The sequence below is a fragment of the Giraffa tippelskirchi genome, chromosome 12 (assembly GCF_054371585.1).
Source record: "Giraffa tippelskirchi isolate mGirTip1 chromosome 12, T2T-mGirTip1v1.2.pri, whole genome shotgun sequence".
In the NCBI taxonomy this organism is placed as follows: Eukaryota; Metazoa; Chordata; class Mammalia; order Artiodactyla; family Giraffidae; genus Giraffa; species Giraffa tippelskirchi.
This window is the reverse complement of record NC_137286.1, coordinates 75,080,485-75,101,238: the sequence shown is the minus strand read 5'-3', so window position 1 is coordinate 75,101,238 and position 20,754 is coordinate 75,080,485. Positions and strand designations below refer to the sequence as shown.

Here is a 20,754-nt window from a genome sequence, read left to right as displayed (position 1 = left end):
TCAATACCCAAATTCACTCCAGGTAGATAGTATTTACCTGTGATTTAAAAGCTTGTAACTCTGCTTGAAGCTCATTAATCTCTGCCTCTTTTTTCTGCAATTGAGCCTGAGTTTCTTGGTGGTCGGTAAACTCTTTTTCAAACTGAAAAAAAAAAAAAAGAAACATACAAGACACAGAGAGAGAAAGATGAAAATGAAAGGCACTATTCTTCATATAGAAACCTGCCTCTGATGCTCTGTTAGCGACACATAACTTTTATGAAAGGAGTAGGGGTAGGTTTTTGCTAAGTCGCCCACAGCTTTTCTCTAGGCCCCTCAGGGTCCCACCAAAATCACTCATTTGCAAAGGGGCAGCGGAAGCCAGAAATGAACTCTGTGGCCCTCTCCGCTCAGCAGAACAATCTGAGCTTACAGTTGTCCAGAACACGGGCGTTTCTCTTACGAGTCCCAAAACATCACTGCAACTCTGGGTAAAATAATGGAGAGCAAGGCACTGCACTGAATCCCCTGACCCGCACCTGTGAGAACTTACACTTGAAACTTCTCAAGTTTATCAACATGACTTAAAAGAATTCCATTTCAGTATTTGTTATTAATAAATAACGCCACTTTGTAAATGCATCAATTATTTCCTTTTTTTGTAAAACAACATCAGACACTTAGGGACCTAATATAGGTTCTAACCTTCAACAAAAGTTTAAGAGGATAAACTCCATCTTCTTTATCATTAATCTTTGGAAAATTAATGATAAACTAATCTTTCAAAGACAGTGCAATACTTTGAGGGAAGAAGGCAAATGATAAAATTTGGTAAATTCAATGAGTTTTCTAATTGACATAGCCACTTATCACAAGTCACCATCCTGCACTCAAAAGTTTCACCTTGCCATCATCTTGACTAAAATCCCTCTACTAACAGAGATGAACAGGATTTCTGTCTCATGATCAAGAACACATACTTGACTCCCTTTTAAAAAAGAAAAAAGTAATCACTAGAAAATACAAATACTTTACAAATGTAGTCTTGAGACTTTAAAACACAGTCAAATAAGGGTTAGGGTTCAGATTAGGAATAGGGTCTCCATACACTGGTGGCTTCCAAGTCCCCAACACCAGCTCCAGATTCACAACTGCATTCCAGACTGCAAACCAGTCTATAAATATATTTCCAACTTAAGCAAGGTTTTTCAAGAGTAAGGAAGCATTCCAGTGTTTTTAAAACCAATATTGTCTTTCTCTCTTCAAACTTTGTTTTTTTAATACTGCTGTTCCATCCAAAAGATAGCTCACATATCATGACTCCTTTGTCTTAAATCTTAAGTGGCTTCATTATAAAAATCACACTTATTAACCTAATACTTAAGAACCACCTGATATCTGGTCCCATTCCACCTCTTTCCTTTATTCAATAAATATCTAATAGCATGACTATTACGTGTTTCTCAGAGTGGCAGGGACTAGGGATACAGAGTTTAAAAGAATATGATCATTGTGTTTAGTAAGTATAGTGTCTGGTGGCAAAATCAAAACAAACTAACTATCCAAAATCTATGAGAATTACTCACAATAGAGAAAGGACAGGAGGCATGTGTGTCATTCCTGGAGCAATGACGCTTGATCTAGGGTTTGAAGAAGTGAGTCACCAACTGAGAAATGTAGCTCGCATTTAAACTAGAGCGACTAGCGCAGCGTGTGCATGAGTGACAGGCCACAAAGTGAGGTCTGAGAACACACTGCAGAGGATGAAGCGAGAGACACCCGAGCGAAACTAGGGAAAGCAAGTTTACAATGAACCAAAAAGCTTTCTTCTTTTCCCTAGTAACTGCAGACTACTTTTAGAGTATTTATCACAAGAAAGCAACATAATCAAACTTTCACTTTAGAAAACCCAACCAGCAGCAGCATGGACAGTGGACTGGAAGATATACCGGAGTCATAGAAATGAGGCACTGCAATTATCCAAGCAAGGACTAAAGCCCTGCGGGAATAAGTCAGAAAACAGGGAAAGAAAACGGAAAGAAAAGGGGGGGGATATACATATATATATAAACAGAATCAAAAATTAGCATATGACTGAACAGAGGAAATGAGCGAAGGGGCTATAACTAAGATAACAACGTTGTTCTGTGGCTTTGCAAGCTGGCAAAAAAGGATTATAATTTGAGGGAATGACATTTTTTAGAGACAAGAATGAAGAATTTAGTTTTGAAGATGTTAAGCCTGATACAAGAAATTCAAGATAAATGTAGTTGTGCCTCCTCCTCGGCCAGTCACCTTGCTGCCTCCCACTATCCATCAGGGCTCACATTAGCCATCACTTCCCGGGGCAAGTGTTCCCTGGCCACCCGAGATCCTCCCTATAGGCTTACATACCACACAGGGTTTTCCTAAAACAATTATCATCCTGTATTATAAAAGTATCAAAATGTAGTATCATACACCTCAGTAATGCTCACCAACCTGGAAGCTCACTGATAATGAGACCTTTTCTTGTTTCATCATCACCTTTCCAAAAGCTTTCTATTTAAAATTAAACTCATTTGTTGAGTGAAATCATCAGCCAATTCCTGTCACACTTCCCTTTCTATGTTGAATAACCATGTCCACATCATAAAGGTCCTCGTCTCCCAGTCTCAAACATCTCTGTGAGGTCATTTTCTCTATTTTCCTCTTTATGACTGCTCAGTCGATGTTTATTGCTGCTTAGCAAGAAATAGAAAACTAAATTCTTCTGAGAGTAAGAATGAGGAAGCCTTTCTCATATCAATATGTACACTGTCCTTTCTTAGGTCTTAGAATAAGATGCAGAAGGAAAAAGAATTATTTATAGGAACAAAAATAAAACTATCAAAACAACCAGAATCATAGTTACTACACTCAAAGAAAGCTTACTAAATTAACTTTACCATACTGAGAGCATCTGTATTACTTACAGGAGAGATAAATTTCTACATCCTCCCCTCTAAAAGGATCAGACGAAATATAAACTTTGCTTTAGCATTTTTATAATATCCATAGTCAAATCACAGTAGCCTTGAGGATAAAATGAATCTCCATTAAAGACGCACTTTAGAAAAACTGAAATGATAGGCTTCCCCGCCGAAAGGAGTCAGTAGAGCAATATTACGCTTACAAAATTACATGCAAAAATGTCAAGAAACACAGTTAAGGTTGAGGCTCTACTTAATTTCATTCCCTCAGGTAAATGAATTAGTGCATCTATACAAGAAGGTTGATAACTCAATACTCTCTGTGTACTTTCTGACATTTCTAGTCTTCATTTTTCAAATTTATGCATTAAAACAAAGAATGTGTCTGGCAACCATGATAGCTTCCTGCCTAAAGCAAAGTATTTACATGTGTCCTTATAAAGCTATCAGAAAAAATTCTTGCTGACACATACAAAATGGTATGGCAATAGAAATCTTTTATGGAGTGAACAATATTTTCTGAATATACCTAAGACACATAACTGCTGACTGAAAGGAGACAACTAACCTTGAACAAGGTCTTTCTTCTATTTACATTAAAAGCTTACAATTTTAAAACAATGTTTTGAGAAAGTTATCATATACAAATACTGTAAGCCAAAAAAAAAAAGATTATAAAAGTCAATTTAAACTATCTGCTGCTGCTGCTGCTGCTGCTAAGTCGCTTCAGTCGTGTCTGACTCTGTGAGACCCCATAGACAGCAGCCCACCAGGCTCCTCCGTCCCTGGGATTCTCCAGGCAAGAACACTCGAGTGGGTTGCCATTTCCTTCTCCACTGCATGAAAGTGAAAAGTGAAAGTGAAGTCGCTCAGTCGTGTCCGACTCTTAGCGACCCCATAGACCGCAGGCTACCAGGCTCCTCCATCCATGGGACTTTCCAGGCAAGAGTACTGGAGTGGGTTGCCAGTGCCTTCTCCGTAAACTATCTGAGATTCATTCAAACCAAGTAACTTAAAAGTTTGCTACTCCTTTCCTACAGTGAGTGAAAGTATTATTTACTGAGCTTGGAATACAGAGTCAGTGGGTGAGAGGTCACCATACAACACAAACATCTATCAACTAGAACACTTATGACACTTAAAGTATCTATTACTTTGTTTCCCCCATTAACTAAGTCATTTCGAAAAAATGGCGATATTAATATCTATAGCTGAACTCTGAGCCTGCAGCCAAAGGCCTGGGAGATGATATTCTCTAAGTATTTGGTGAAACTTAGGACTTCTTAGGGAGAAAGAAATGCCAACCCACTCCAGTATTCTTGTCTGGAGAATCCCAGGGACGGCGGAGCCTGCTGGGCTGCTGTCTATGGGGTCACATAGAGTCGGACACTACTGAAGCGACTTAGCAGCAGCAGCAGCAGCAGCAGGACTTCTTAGACAGGGCACTTACAAAGTTCTCCTTGTGAAAATGAAAGTGAAAGTCACTCAGTCGAGTCCACCTCTTTGCGATCTCGTGGACTATACAGTCCATGGAATTCTCGGAGTGGGTAGCCTTTCGCTTCTCCAGGGGATCTTACCAACCCAGGGGTGGAACTCAGGTCTTCCACAATGTAGGCGGATTCTTTAGCAGCTGAGCCACGAGGGAAGCCCAAGAATACTGTAGTGGGTAGCCTATCCCTTTTCCAGTGGATCTCCCTGACCCAGGAACTGAACTGGCCTCTCCTGCATTGCAGGTGGATTCCTTACCAACTGAGCTATTAGGGAAGCCCTGGGATGTTTTATCTTAAAAGTCTATTAAAAATGTACAATTCTCTCAAGATTCATTTAGGGCTTGACACATCAAAAATGTAGACTCACTGGCATGGTGCCTAACTCCGTCTAAATGTTCCTTGAGTACAATGTTCATTGAGGTAGTGGTAGCAGTTACTATCATGATTCCTCCAATGAAACAAACCAGCCCTAAGAATTCAAATCAGAGTAAACTACTTAAAATGTGAAGAATCCAACAACAAAAGATAATAAAATTTTAAAATAAAATTTTAAAATCAAAGAACAAGTGTAATAGGTGGCCACTAAGTAGAGACAAAAGCACAATACATTATGTTAAAGAAAAGTGGGGGACAGCTGGATGGTCAGCAACACTACTGGGACAGGAACAAATGAAGCTGCTGCCATCCAATACTTATGATCTACAGAAAAGACAACTTTAAATGGTTCTGCCTAGTCTTATGAAGCAACTTTAATCAAAACAAAAATCAAGTTAAACGTTCTCTTAAAAGTTTTAGATATAATTTCAATCTTAAGGGCCTAAATTATCTGAGGCGTTGAGAAATACTCCAGTCTTAAAATTCTGACTCTGTATATTGTCAATCATTTATTTATTCACTCATTCAAAAAATATGTTTAGTTTTCAGTCCAGGAATTGTTTTAGGTGCCATGATAGTGAATAAAGCTAACAAAAATCCTTCATAAATTACAGAGGGAGAAACAGACAAGACATTTGCATATACACACACAGATACATAAATGATGCAGCATGTCAGATGGTGATAAACACAACAGCAGAAAAACAAGGAAAGAAGCACAGGGAGGGTCAGAGTTGGGAGTGAGGAGTCTAAATGTTTAAACAGGAAGTCCTCAGAGGATGGCATTTGTGCAAACACCCAAAGGAAGTCAAGAAGGAAACTGGAAGAGCACAGAGAGCCCCTAAGGCAGAAAGACAGCTGCAGGAGCCCCCCCGCGGTCTTGCAAAGTTAGTCAGACTACTTACTTTCTTGTTAAGTTCTGATGCTTTCTCTTCAAACCCTTCTAGTTTTGCTTCATCTATGCAAATATCTAAAATTGCAACGACAAAATTTTTCTTAAATTCACTGTTACTTTAAAAGTTTAGAAAGAAAAAAATCACAGATAAAAATTAGAAATACTGTCAGTAATAAACAAAATGGAGAAATACATAATGTTGGAACAGAGAACGATTTTCTAAGCATGATACCAAGGTCATAAAATATAAGAAGAAAGATAAACCCAGCTACAGTTTTAAGCTTGTGTTAAGCAAAAGGAGGAGAGAGTTCAACTATACATACAATACCCAAAGGTTGCTATCCTCAGTTCATATTTTGAAGGAAAAGAAGATGATAGCCCATACAAACGGGGAAAATGTACAATAGCAATGAGCATAAAATTAGGAATAAAAATCTAAAAATTGATAAGTCATAAGAACGGATCATTGAATTTTCCTAATAATATGAAAATATAAAAATATTTAATTAGAAATAAGCAAAGATTAAATAATCCCTAATGCCAAGTACTGGAGATAGCATGGGGAACCCACTCTCCTAAAAACAGTTGGAAGTATAATTAAGGAACTTTGCTAATAAGAAACTATGCAATGTGTACTAAAGCTTAATTACTTTCTTTCACCCAGTAACTCTATTTCTAGGACTTTGCTTTTAAGCAAGAATATTCATTAAAATAGTTAGCAAAAAACTGCAAATAACTTAAATATCCACTAATAATATATTAAAAAGCTCTGACAGGAATCCACATGACAGGATACTTCACAGGAGAAGTAACTCATATGGATGTCTCATGATGTACTATATCCCTTCTTTCTTTTTTAATGAAAGGAATAATGAACATTGTTTAATAAAACATACTACAGAACAACTTACGAGAAGCAAGAATCAACCAAATCACTACATCCAAAACTAGCCCTGCTTCCTAAATGGGACCACTTACAGCTCTTTCTGTATTCGATTACTCTGGTGAACTCTACATACAGTGGGTACACAATTATTTCTTGATTTAACTATGTAGGGCCTTATGAATAACTTCCTAAGAAAACCCTTTCCTGTATAATCCTAATTCTCTCTAATTTTTTGTTCATTTGGCTGGCTCTGTAGCACTAAATTAATACTTAATCCTCTGATTCTGTTGCACAGACAGCATCTCTTGAATCCCACCTTAATATGTTATCTATGCCCTATACTTTCCAACATGTCCCCCACCTAAGCATGTTAACACAGCGACACTCCCTTCTGTATTCAAGTCTTCTGCATTGTGTCTATAGGTTTATTGGAAACATTTATAATCAATAAACAGAATAATTTATTTAACTGTGTAACTATAGTTCACTTATATAGCCAAGAAGTATTCAAAGATTTTATTTCCTTCTTAAGAATTCCATGTCAAAACCTCTCACCTACTCAAGAAAAATATTCCTAATGCCCAAGTAGAAAAAAACTTTCTCTTCAGATGCTATTCAAACTCATTCCATGTTTTAGTTTGCTACATATTTAGCACATATTTTCCTTTATTTCTATGTCCCTCCTACCCCCAGGAACTTCTAATTTCTTCTCTCTTAGGGAGAGAAACAAGTATTTTCTTTATCATTGTCATTAGCATTATCTACTACTTTCTCATTCTATACATTCCACACTTCTTCCTGAACTCAAATATTTTATGAGGAAAAAAACAACTTCATGCAAATAATACTCTCTTTGAATAGTAAATCAAGATTTGACATATGGTAACTTCTTAAACATTAGTTACCATGTGGAATCACATATCATTTCAAAGACTGTTTTGCACTCTGTTACTTTTAAATCATTTAGACACATCAAGCCCTGGTCATCTGGGAAAGAGTAGTTTACAGAGTCATACAGATCCTTCAAATAGTGATACATCTCATCACACAATATCAAAATAACCATATAGGGTAATATCACCACTAATCTCATCAGAAAAAAAGCTTCCAAGATGACAGTAGCAAATACAAGTTTTCCAAACTCAAAGTTTTACGTAAATGCTTGGATTTTATCACTGGTAACATAGTCTATCATCTTCATTTCATTTTTAGGAAAGTGTGTGCCAAACACTCACATCTAGGTAGCCACAATTTGTATAACAATCATTTTTTCAAAGATAAAAAAAAAAAAAAGGCAGGCATCTCATCTGGCAACTCAGACAATTACACGAGCACTTCCTTTTGGACTCAGGTTTGCATCACAAGTGACTCACACATACAAAATACTGAATTTTAATATAGTCACACAGAATATTGAAATTTGTATACACAAAGGTAAATGTCTAATAAAATCGATATTTTTTAGTTATCAAGGACATTCTTGAGTAAAAAATAGCAGTTTCATTTCTTTTGTTTTACCAAAGAACCCCAAGGCTACTGGGGTTTGGTGCCACTGCCTTACTTCACAACAAGGTGCCAGCAGTTTTCTCAATATTGTTCTGCAAATATCAAGACAGTGAAAAAGGCAAATAATGCCTCAGTACTATTGTGAAAATAGATTTGACTAGTAGGGCCTTCTGAAAGGGTATCCAGGACCCTCCAGAGTCTACGTTGCAAGAAACAACACTCTAGCGCTAACCCATGGGTAAGGGACAGAAGGTATTTCCATTTAAATAACAGAGACATACTCACCAACAAACTGACTTAAATCTAGGTCTAGTCTTTTTCGATATGTGAAGTCTGGATCCATCCCATCTCTATGCAGTACAATCTGAGATACACACTCATCAATTAATTTGAAGTACTGTTGCCTAGAACCAAGGAAAAGAATAAAGGTGCACTCAATTTATCAATGTAACTTTATATCAAAGCAAAGCTACTTCATTCAGGAGCTTGATTTCCCATTCAGTAATATACTAGTGTACAGTTGTAACAGTTGATATAACAAATCTAACATGGGAATGACAGTAAATACAAATGTCACTTTCCTTCTAATGATTTTAACACATTAATGTTTTCATAATCTTTTAGTTACAAATACGGTGTGCTTTAAAGATTATTTTCTTATGAAGGTCAGAACCTTGATTTAAGTAGTAGGCAGTGAGAAAGAGAATATTCAAATGAAGTGATACTGATACATGCTTAAACACAGTCCTCAGCAGAGATCATCAGCCTATCACTATACCATACTGAAAGAGTTACCATTAATTCATTTTATTTTACAAATCAGAAGACATATTTTCTAAAAAATTATCTGGAAGGTTCTTAAAACCATACAGTTCACTGCTTTTACAATGTTTGGGATACTGTGAATTATAAACAATATCAAATGAATATTTTTTACTTAAAAGAAAACTAGAAAAATTCAGTTTAAAAATTCTTCTCCAAAGTTTAAATTTAATTAAAATCCTCAAGCAGGCTTCATGTGTAACTACAATTAAGTCCACCTGTATGAGTAACAAGTTAAAGAACATCCTTTGAAACAACTCAAACCAAAAAATGCAAAAGAAGTATCCAGAAGATTTTACCAACAAAACCAAGCTACAGTGATGGGCAGGAGCGGGGGTCACAGGCCTCCATCCCACCCACCCAGGAAGACTGGCTTCTTCTCAATGACATTTTGCAGTTTTTCCTCTCTACCTCCTTCTCACTATGTGTGTGATGGCACCTCAGCAACTTCAGCTTTCCATCCCTATAATCTATGACCTGCTGCTCTCAACCTACTTACTTACACCCAATAAACCGTTCATTACACTGAATAAAATAAACTACATTATTTAGTTCAACATTAGCAAATAAGAAAATATTCATTAACTGTCATAGAGTAACAGTATTCAAGAGAGTATTCTTAGGTACAGATCAAGGCAAGAAGGCATAATCATTGCTCTCCTCAATTTTCTCAACTTCTTTCAAAGATAATAACCTCTTATTCCCTAATATCTTAGCTATAATAACCACATTTACACTTGAGGTATTAATATATAAATTGCACACATTTCTATCCCATTTAAAAACTGAGGTGACACATTCTGTCCCTTTCTTACTCTTATTTAATGTTATCACGATGCTGTTTTAATAAACATTTCTTAAATTAACACAAGTTATTTTGTGTCATTTTTTTAAAACCATAATTTCATTAAATGCTTTCTCAGTTACCATTCTAAATTATGAGCTCATTTATAAAGCAGCTGAAAATTGATGCAGAAACTCAGCAAGGCAACACAAGTAAAGAACAATATACTTATGGATTCTAGAGATGTAAATCTAGAAAATAATCTCGATGCAAGATATTAGTAAGGTAGTGAATATGTCAGAGGAATAGGTAAACAACCTAATTAAGGAATAAATATAAATGTCATTACTTCACTAATAAAATATCATTTTTGTTGGAGAATATTTTGAAGGCACCTTCACTTTGTCTGCAGTTTTTTTTTTAGCAAAATCAGAAATTATCTCCCATGCACATTCAACTCACACGCTATTTTGCACACAAGAAGCCATCAATAATTTGTTACAGAATTGAATTTGATCTTCTATCTACCTTCCAATTATCTTGCTGCATTTGATTTTTCGTGGGGCCTTTGCTGTATATTTTCCAACTGAGTTCCATTTCAGTAAAATTTCCTTTTGTCCCAAAAGCAAAAGTGAGCAAAGATTTAAATTCATAGATTGAATTCTTTTAAATGAGAATATTTTGCACTCTACAATGAAAATTAACTTAGTAAAAGCTTTAAAAATTTTATTAATTATCAATACTAATTCTAAATGTTCATCAAGTGAAAACGTCCAGAAAACTGAAGATCTCTGAAAGGTAAAATCCAGGTCCATTTGAGATAGCAAAACCAAAAAAAATGAAGAGGTAAATCCGAAAGAACAAGGTACATAGGACTGCACAAGAAAAAGTAAAATTTACTGTATGTGAACTAAAAGGTAAATACAAAAAAAATCTTTCAGAGTATATAGCAAAAATATCATGTAAATGAGCATAATTCTGACTCTATCCTGTAATAAATATATTCCCACTATAAGAATAAACAACCTAAGGGGTGGGATGGGGAGGGAGATGGCGGGGTTCAAAAGGGAGGGGGTATATGTACACCCATGGCTGATTCTTGTTGAAGTTTAATGGAAAACTGAAAACCTGACCAAAGGAAAGGCACTCCTATGGCTCACGGAGATCACTTCGATAATGCTTCTGTGACAGGGCTCCCTGAGGGCCGCCCTGAGCGCCCAGCCGCTGCTGCGCAGCCCTCCTCGCCGCTCAGTGCGGCGCCGCTCACTGCGCTTCCTGACAGGAGGCTGCCTGCGGGCGGGGCCCACTGTAGCGCCGACCAGGGGCTGAGCGGGACCCGTTGCCAGGTAACGGGGCGGGGGGCGTCAGCCAAGAGGGGGAGCGGCCATGAGGGAGAGCCAGGAAAGAGGCGGGTGAGCTGCGCGCCCACGGAGGAGGCCGGAGGTGCGTCACGGAGGCTCCAGAGCCTTCCCCACGGCCACCCACGAGCCGGGCCCTTGAGGCGCTGGGGAACCGCCCTGCCCCCTGCCCCCAGCTGGGGGCCTGAGGAACGGAGGGCAAGGTGGGTCCGGGGCGCCCGGCTCCTCGGCGATGACGGCTGGGCAGAGTCTGGGAACCTGGCCAACCGAGGTGGGCCTGCTCTTGGCCAGGACCTGGACTTTGGAGGGTGAGCGCTGTGCCCTGGGACTTGGCGCTTTGTTGTCAGGACAGAGAAGAACATTTGTTTGGTAGAGATTTACAGGAACATCCTCACCTGACTGTGACCTGACTTCAAGAACAAGGGTTTCACACCACGAAGTCTGTACCAACTGTACTAACCACGCCCCTCCCCACCTTTCCTATATACGGGCTTTGTTGAACGCTTTGGGGGAATTTGGGATTTTTAAAGCATGAGCCACCCATCTCCTTGCCTGGCTCTGCAGTCAACTTTTCTCTGTTTCAAACTCCAAAGTCTCAGTGTTGTTTGGCCTCACTGAGTCAGGCGCGCAGGCTTGTATTTTCAGTAACACTACGATGTATAATATTTCTCTAGACAGTTGATTCTACTGAAGTAATAGGCTGGCCTGAGCATGCCCCACAAGAGTTGTGCTTTTTAATCTGTTCTGAAGTTTAAAAACCACATGGCCCCCAGAACACACGTGAAGGGATTAGGATCCGAAGTAAGAAATAACCTCCTTCACAGCACTCTGTGTGTGTACTAAGTCGCTTCAGGGGTGTCCAACTCTTTGCGACCCTGTGGACTGTCACCTGCCAGGCTCCCATCCATGGAATTCTCCAGCCAAGAATACTGAGGTGGGTTGCCGAGCACTCCTCCAAGAGATCTTCCTGACCCAGGGATCAAACCCACGTCTTGGGAGGCTCCTGCATTGCTGGCAGATTCTTGACCACTAAGCCACCAGAGAAGCCCTTTTCCACACTATGGACACATTCAAACCTTCAAAAGCAATCAACAGTCTTAAATTCTTGGAAAATACAGAGATTAATAAAAGGATGGGGTTACTTTAGAATGAGTAAAAGTTTCAAGTTTATTGTTAAATTTTCAGAAGAGTACAATGTTACAATTAGAGTACCTATGAAATGGCAACCTACTCCAGTACTCTTGCCTAGAGAATTCCGTGGACAGAGGAGCCTGGTTGGCTGCTGTCCATGGGGTCACACAGAGTTGGACACGACTGAAGCGACTTAGCAGCAGCAGCAGCAGCATGATTCTTAAAAATCTTACTTAATCAAGTATTAGTATTTTTTATCTAGCATTTATAAAGTGGTTCAATAAACTGTCTTATTTTAATAAAATATGAGAAACAAGCAAATGAAGCCTCAAACAGGTTCCTGACTCATATTTTAGAAGACCTTGGGATTTGCCGATTCTACAAAGGAAGGAGGTAGGGCAGGTGGTCGTACTCATCTCAACCTAAAGTTTTATCATGTTTAGACTTCTGTTCACTTGTTAAGTACATCAAAAACCTAAACTACTCCCTCTGACATCACCCAGAGGACACAGCCTGAATGACACTAACAACTCCTCCTACTTGAAATCAGAATAAGGAAAGACGTACTATCCACAGTATTTGAGAAAAAATTTCAGCAAAGTTAAAGGTGGCCAAAATGGCTTCATATGCAAAAGATCATAGCTTCCTTAATAAAACAGTAATAAAAGAGGAAAGAAGGTACAAATAATATTTATTGAGCATACACCATATCTGGCAAGGAGTCTCACCCATGTTACCATTTCAATCTTCTCAACAATAGAGTGGCTTAAGTGCTGCTATCCACATATAACTACAGATGCTGGTGCTCAGTCACTCAGTCGTGTCTGACTCTTTGTGACCCCATGGACTGTATGTAGCTCACTAAGCTCCTCTGAACAATTTTCAAAGCAAGAATATTGGAATGGGTTGCCATTTCCTCCTTCAGGAGATCTTCCCAACCCAAGGATCAAACCTACATCTCTTGAGTCTCCTGAATTGACGGATTCTTTACCACTGAACCTCCTGGGAAACCCAAATAACTACAGGCAGATATAGATAACAGTTATTTAAATAATTTGTTGAGCTCAAGATGTCTAAGGTATAATCAAATGACTTCAAAAGTTATTTGTCTACCTTTCTGATACATTAGCAATATTAACCATAACTGTACTATTAAGCGGAGAAGGCAATGGCACCCCACTCCAGTACTCTTGCCTGGAAAATCCCATGGACGGAGGAGCCTGGTAGGCTACAGTCCATGGGGTCGCTAAGAGTCGGACACGACTGAGCGACTTCACTTTCACTTTTCCCTTTCATGCACTGGAGAAGGAAATGGCAATCCACTCCAGTATTCTTGCCTGGAGAATCCCAGGGATGGCAGAGCCTGATGGGCTGCCGTCTATGGGGTCGCACAGAGTCGGACACGACTGAAGCGACTTAGCAGCAGCAGCAGCAGCAGCAGTACTATTAAGGAAATTTCTAGCTACTTAAACACTAATAAAAGTGATGTTTTAGTATCTTTTTTATAACTTATGAAAAGAAACTTATCAACACTATTCCTACTACCTCAGGACTAACCAGAAAATATTATCCATCATGCAATAAATTAGTAGTAAGTAAATTTGTTGCGAGTTCTTATTTTTATTCAGATGAAAAGTTGTAACCAAGAATCTGCTAGAGCTTAAAAAGTAATAGTAATATCATTTTATACCATCATCTACCTAAATATATGCCCATAGGAAACACTGTATACCATGAATTAATACTATGAAAGAAAGAAATCTTAAAAATATGGGCATGCTCAAATCAAACAGCTGGTGAATTTCACAATATAATTTTATTAGTGAAAGAAAATATTAGAATATAGCTTCCTCTTACCTTATAAAATAATCATTTCGAATCAGCAAAAGATGCTGCAGAATTGAAATGAAATACCCCTCTGCTCTGGTTTCCTTAACTGTGTTCCACACCATGTTGTAAAGATCATTCACTTCAGTAAATTGATTAAGGAATATGTGGATTTATTTACCCTCTACACCAAAGAACTGCAGTAACGTGACACAGAATCTGCTCTGTAAGGCCTCAAAAGATTACTGTGTCTCACTCTAAAATAGGTATTGTATACATTAAGCATATAATAAAATACATGTAGTCAGGTATGAGAGTAGAGGGAAACTGTACAAATCACAACTTCATCTGATACTTTCTGGCTTCTCCTCCATGGTTGACTCCAACCAATCTTCCTCTCTTGAGCCAAGACACTCTGGCAGAGAGTGGTGGAGAGCTGGTCACAAAGGCTACACTGGGTTCTGGGGCAGCCGTGACCGAGAGAGCTGGTGCCAGGCATTACCTACCATGGCGCACCCCAGGGGAAGACTGAGATGTGGCTCATTTCTGGACAAACACAGACATCTGCAGATGGACAGAGCCAGCAAAGGCCCGTATGAAAAAACACCCAAGGTACAGGACAGAAATAACCAGCGGGCTAAGGGACCTACTCCTAATGCCGGAAAGCACTGGGGGTATGGAGGCTCCAAACAGAGAGAACAGACGGCACATGTACACATTCAGAGGCCTACAGTACCCAGTTTTAAGGTGCAACATTCATTTATATATGCATGTTTTCATAAAAACACATAGAAACTAATAAAATAGAAAGGTTTATACAAACATCCCTCTGATTCAATAAAGTTTTGATTTTACAGCGTTTACCTAGAAATGGCTTCAGAAGTTTAATATTTTAGGGTTAGGGGCTGACTGTTTAAGATTTAGCAGTAATTATTAGTAATTAATACATATTTGATTGGACATCACACAAAAGGATATTCAAATTCAGCTCTAATATCTTCGAGGCGATGGGAGAACTCCATCAAATCTTCTTCCTTATGCTCATCAAAGACTTTAAGTTGAATATCCAAGCCATCATTCTTAATATGCTTTAAATTCTACAGATATTAAATAGAAATTATGAGGAACTGTTTGGTTTTAATAATGCAAAAAATTAGTGAAAAATATAAACAATAAACAAACCACTCAACTTGATTTATAGTGTTCAAAGACTTAAAGTGTTAACTAATACTCAAAACTTATCGTCTGTATTTCAAAAATAGATTTTATACTCAAGCCTTTTTTCCCATAGATAAATTATTCTTGAAAGTAGTTTATCTAAATTTCCCCCTACTCAAGTACTTCTCTAATTTAAATATTAATAAGGAGACTGCAGGGCACTTACTGGCAATATCTCTTTCAATCCACAACGCATAAATTCATTTCTGATGTGAAGCCTGAAGTCCAAGTCATCAGGAGATGTGACAAGGGCATTGATGAGCTGCATACACGCTACCTGTAATAGATCACACAGCCAGACTCAGACTCGGCTCAGACACTCACAGGAGCCACAGCAGTGAGACGTCACGGCTGTGCTCCAAGTGCCATCCAGTATCCTCCTTCACGGGCGCAGCTACCAAAACGAGAACGTCAATGGAAGATACTTTAGTCAGTTACACATTATGCAAGAAATATATTTCCAGTGGAGTTTTTAATTCACTCCAACCAAAAGTTAAGTTCTTGTCCAAAAATATCATTCTTTGCACACAAGACATAAACTGAATACATATTAGTGGAAAAACCATAAATATCCTTAGATAACACTTATCTAAACTAGGATAATAAAATAACTTCCTATTCATACAGAGAAACCCAAAGACTTTAAGTCAATAAGAATTAACTAAGGCATGAATCTAGTTAATGGGGTTGCTATAACCAAAAACTGTATTATGAACATTGCAAGGCTAATTACTGGTTCAATCCCTGGGTTGGAAGATCCTCTGGAGAAGGAAATGGCAATCCACTCCAGTATCCTTGCCTGGAAAATCCCACGGACAGAGGACCCTGGTGGGCTGCAGTCCATGGGGTCACAAAGAGTCGGGCACAACTGAGTGACTAACACTTACTTACTTATTTACTTACTTAACTGACCAGGCACCGGTCCCTGCACTTTGACAAAAATTCAGACCTACTCTATGATATGTTTATTAAGAAGACATAAAGAAATAACATGGCCAACTGAGCTAAAGATTAAAAATCATATTTTCTCAACTTTCACCCTGGAACTCCAACTTGCAACTTGTATATCTTTTTTTTTTTAAATCACTGGCTGAATTGTATCTTTCATTACCAAAAATCTATATAATGAAAACAAAGGAGGTTGTTTCTAGGAAAGCAAAGAATTCTTCGTTGTTGTTGATGGTTATTTTTCTAAGTCTACATTCTACCAAAAGCCAACAAGAAAGACTAGCCTCCTGATCAATATGTTTAACCTCATGCTGTTCTCTAAATTGTCCTTTCTCCATCCCTTAAGGCAAGGTTTACATGAATTTAAAATGCCATTTTGGAATTAAAACACCAACAGGGGTCTGAATTCCAGCTGGTTGAAATATATTGTAATTGTTCTATTTGATATCTAAACACTAAAATCTGGCCAGCATGCCTCTACTGTCAACACCTGAAAGAAAGGGAAGAGAAAAACATACTTAGAAGAAAAAGATAAGAAAAACTTAAAACAGAGTCTACCTTTCAGTACATGTTCACTCAGCCGTAAACAGTTCATGTCAAAAAGTCAAGTTTAAAAGGCTTTCTTTGCACTTCCTTGCCAGTCATTACCCAGTACCCACAAATTTTTTTTCAGCATTATAAAAGATCTCAAACAACACACAAATCATGTTTCTCTACGTTCAGAGAAATTAAATTACATTAGTCACCAGGTTTCCAGAAAAGATACAAATTATAGATAACTCAAAGAAAGCAGCAAAAATAAACACCCTAAAAATTAGCAGCAAATATCACCTAAATGGAAAGTCAATATGTATAGAACAATATTAGCACAAAATTGAGGAGAAAGAAGGGGAAAGGATCATCCAAATTGCTTCCAGGAAACATTTTAAAGGCAATTTCCCATAAAAGGAAAAATAGGAAATTGACAAACTGAAATAATGAATTTAATTCTTTAAGATCCCTTCTGAATTCTAATGGTAATTTACCATTATCACGACCTATATCCACTCTTTGATTAATTTATATCCTGTAAACATATGTCTACATACAGTAAAATGTATTGATTTATCTTATAGATGAAAAATTTTATAATCAAGGTAAAGACCAAAGAGTTCATCCTAGGTTTTTAATACATATATTGAGATATTTGGACCTATTCTACCACATGATTTCACACTGATACAGCATACCAGCATATAAATCAATTTCTATAGACAGTAGAAAAGGCTCAGGAACTAAAAAGGTAAAACGGCCCATGTTGTCTACCCTAGTGAAGATAAGTAGGTATACAATAACAAAAATATACTCTAACAGATATATGAGAATATATTATATGAGCATATGGAGACAGTAATAAAAATAAGGACAGCTGAGGAACAGAACTGACTCTCAAGGATTAACTGGAAGACAGGCAGCCAGATGAAGAGGAAGACCAAGGTGTTCAAATATAAGAGTTAACATATTCAAAGCCCTGGGCCCTTCTGTTGAATCACAAGGAATTCAGATTTTCTGAGCAGTCTGTAAAGGTAGGAAGTGGGAGTGCAGGGTAAGGACTCATTAAAGATGAGGCCAGACAGATGAAGCACAGCCTCCTGGGCCAAATCAGAGAGTGCTGGTTCAGCTGGAAATAGGGAGAATCATAAAGAATTTCATGCAGAGGAGAGGTAATAATAGAGGTAACAGGTTAAGTTAAGAAGTGATCTTAGGACTTCCCTATTGGTCCAATGGTTGAGACACAGAGCTTCCAGTGCAAGGGCCACAGGTTCGATCCCTGGTCATGGAACTAAGACCCCACATGCCACACAGCAAGCATGGCAGGGAAAAAAAGCTATCACAGAGGTAACCTCGATGAGCAGTGAGGAGGTCTTGAACAACCTTTCTAAAATACGTGATAGCTGGGTGAACATGTGGTTGGGACCAAAGAAAAGAATTTGCAAGTTCTCCCACCTTTGTTTTTCAACAAGATAGGAGGTGGGAATATTAACAGACACATGAAATGCAAGGAGAGAAACAAATTTCACAGGAGACTAGAATAAATCCTGCTTTTAAAAATGCAACGTACATTAGGGATCACACATTCATTTAAAAAATTAGCTACTGAATGCTAGGATAGTCACAAAAACTCCAGGAAATAATGAAAGTGTGATCTTCATCATAAAGAATTAATCATGTTCTGCTTGATGTTCCAATAACATAGCATATATGATCTCCTTTAATTCGCATTAAGTATGCCATACTAACAGTTTCAAAGGCACACAAAAGCTACCTCGCCCCAGAACTGATAACTGAAGAGGGTAAGAAAACAGGAGTTTCTGCCCTCCTCCTGGGAGCATCCTAAGTTAAAAAAGGTTCTATCTTTGGGCCTCAGACCCTCTCTGTTTACTAGGTTATGCATTTCGTTCCTTCCAAGCCTGTTAATGATGTCTACTAAGGACTTGTGGTACTGGGGACACAACTATGAAATGAAAAAGACAGAAATCACTACTGAAGAAAAGGAGGAGGCAAGACTGACTCCACGATTTTTGACCAGGGCAACTTAAAAGCTGACAGTCATTTATTTAGATGGAAAATAAATAAGGATAAATAGAGGGAACAAGCTTGGGAAGAAAGATCAGGAGTTCAGTTTTAGAGATGTTAAGTTGGAAGTAACTATTATCAATCCTTATCCAAAGAAGTAGAAAAGGAAACTGGATATAGGAGACCCTAGTTCAAGAAAGAGATTACCATAGCAATTACATGTAAAAACCAAATCTCGGATGATCATCAAGAGAGAAGAGAGAGAGAGAGAAGAGTTCCAAGAACTGGCTGGGACATTTCAGTTTCATCAATTTCAACTGTAGGTTATGATTTGCAGGTTGGGGAAATGAGTTAGTTAAAGAAAAGTAGAAAGCTATAATGTGGTAGAAAACAAACAAGGAGAAGTCCGAAAAGTATGGGAGGAAAGTGTGTCAACAGGGAGAGTGATCAACTGTGTCAAATAAGATCATTACCACTGCATTTGGCAAACTGGTGACTTAACGAGCAGTTTCTACAAAGGCACAGAACTGCTCTTCCACATGGAAAACTCTCTCTCACATGTCCCATCAACAACAGTACATGAAAGCATACAATTAAACTGACCCTAAAATATTCTCCTCCTTACTACAAATGCGTGTTTAGAAGCACTTTATTAACACTTTATAACACTTTAGAAACACTGCTTATTAATCTTTGGTCCAAACAAGGCTTCTAAGTAAGACATCTTTAGGTGTTAGATCATGGACTCCGTTTTAATGATTTAGAAAGTAAATGCTATAAACTTAATTGTTACTCTTGCCCCAATTATCGAAAAGGAACCTTACATGAGAAAAGCTACTTTTAACACAACTTCTAGCTATAAAGACATGTCTGCACACATGCACACAGGCATGCCAGCGAGAACTCAGGATAGCTGAGGGATTCCTCAAGAGCAGCAACAAACGGAAAATGCACTGCAAAAGCTGAGACCAGTGAAATGCACACGGCCAAGGATGAGGAAAACATGTAGCCAAAACCGTAATCACAAATAGTGGGAAAAATGTCAGCAATGACGTAAGCTATAAAGTAAAGACATATAACAGGGCACAAATAAACTGTAAGCAAAACTCACAAAGATATTCAATATGAAGGACAGAGCTTGTCAAAGGCAATCTTAGGAACAAGGCAAACGATCAAAGGAAATCATCAGAAGTAGAAAGAAGTTAAACAGCAAGACAAAGACACACACAGGAATTAACATCACTTAATCAGCAAAGTAGTTTTCTGCCCTTGAAAATGAAGTGAGGAGGTTTCTTCATATGTAAATACATACTACCTAAATTTCCTCTACCACATAATTTAATGTAATGCTATCTATCACTATGTGCAACACAAAAGGAGAAAAACATTAACATTTTATGCATCTTTAACTTTCGGTTTCCAACCTTTTTTCAACTAATAAGTTTGAGCACAAAATTCCAGGCACACGAAGAGCTGTGATGCTTAAGACCAGCCACAGGCTTGTCCGAGTTTTGCCGAGGCCACCAACACAGATGCTTTCTCCAAGATTATGCCGAAGGAACTGAAAAGGTATCCCACAAACAGCAAAAGCAAGTATTCTTTAGAAAGCTCACAACTGGGCATCAGGTTCATCCTGAATATGAGGAGATGTTTTCTTATGTAAAATGATGGCTATACTACACTGAACACATATCAGCTTCACAAGCTGAATGCAGACTGCAAACCAGCACGAGTAAAGTACTTAAATAAAAATTCTATCAGAATCTGTGAGTACCTGCTATCTGGGCCTGGGAGAAACAGGTTACACAGCTATTCATCTTCTCGGCTCCACAGTAGAAATCATCTGTCTCTCTTTGCACAATCAAATTCGACATTAATCAAGTTAAAATGAGTAAATGATGCTTATAGACAAATAGCTTGCCTCCAGTGCAACAAAAGAAATACCAAGGAATTTTAAAATCTCAAGCATTAATCCAGAATATAAACTAAACCTGACTACTACATTATGAAGACAAACACAGAAAGGGT

The 20,754-nt window shown here is 38.1% G+C and overlaps 1 protein-coding gene across 8 annotated transcripts in view; it reads right to left on the bottom strand.

The window, feature by feature from the left end:
- The window catches only part of DIAPH3 (diaphanous related formin 3), a 543,512-nt gene that overhangs the window by 335,755 nt on the left and 187,003 nt on the right, over nt 1–20,754 (bottom strand). For all 8 annotated transcript variants that reach the window (XM_081551708.1, XM_081551712.1, XM_081551711.1 and 5 more), the window contains 6 exons: nt 15,389–15,499; nt 14,983–15,101; nt 14,035–14,151; nt 8,368–8,486; nt 5,701–5,765; nt 38–142 (listed from right to left, as the gene is read on the bottom strand). In XM_081551708.1, the coding sequence (XP_081407834.1) occupies nt 38–142; nt 5,701–5,765; nt 8,368–8,486; nt 14,035–14,151; nt 14,983–15,101; nt 15,389–15,499 (636 nt within the window). The remainder of the gene's footprint in view (nt 1–37; nt 143–5,700; nt 5,766–8,367; nt 8,487–14,034; nt 14,152–14,982; nt 15,102–15,388; nt 15,500–20,754) is intronic.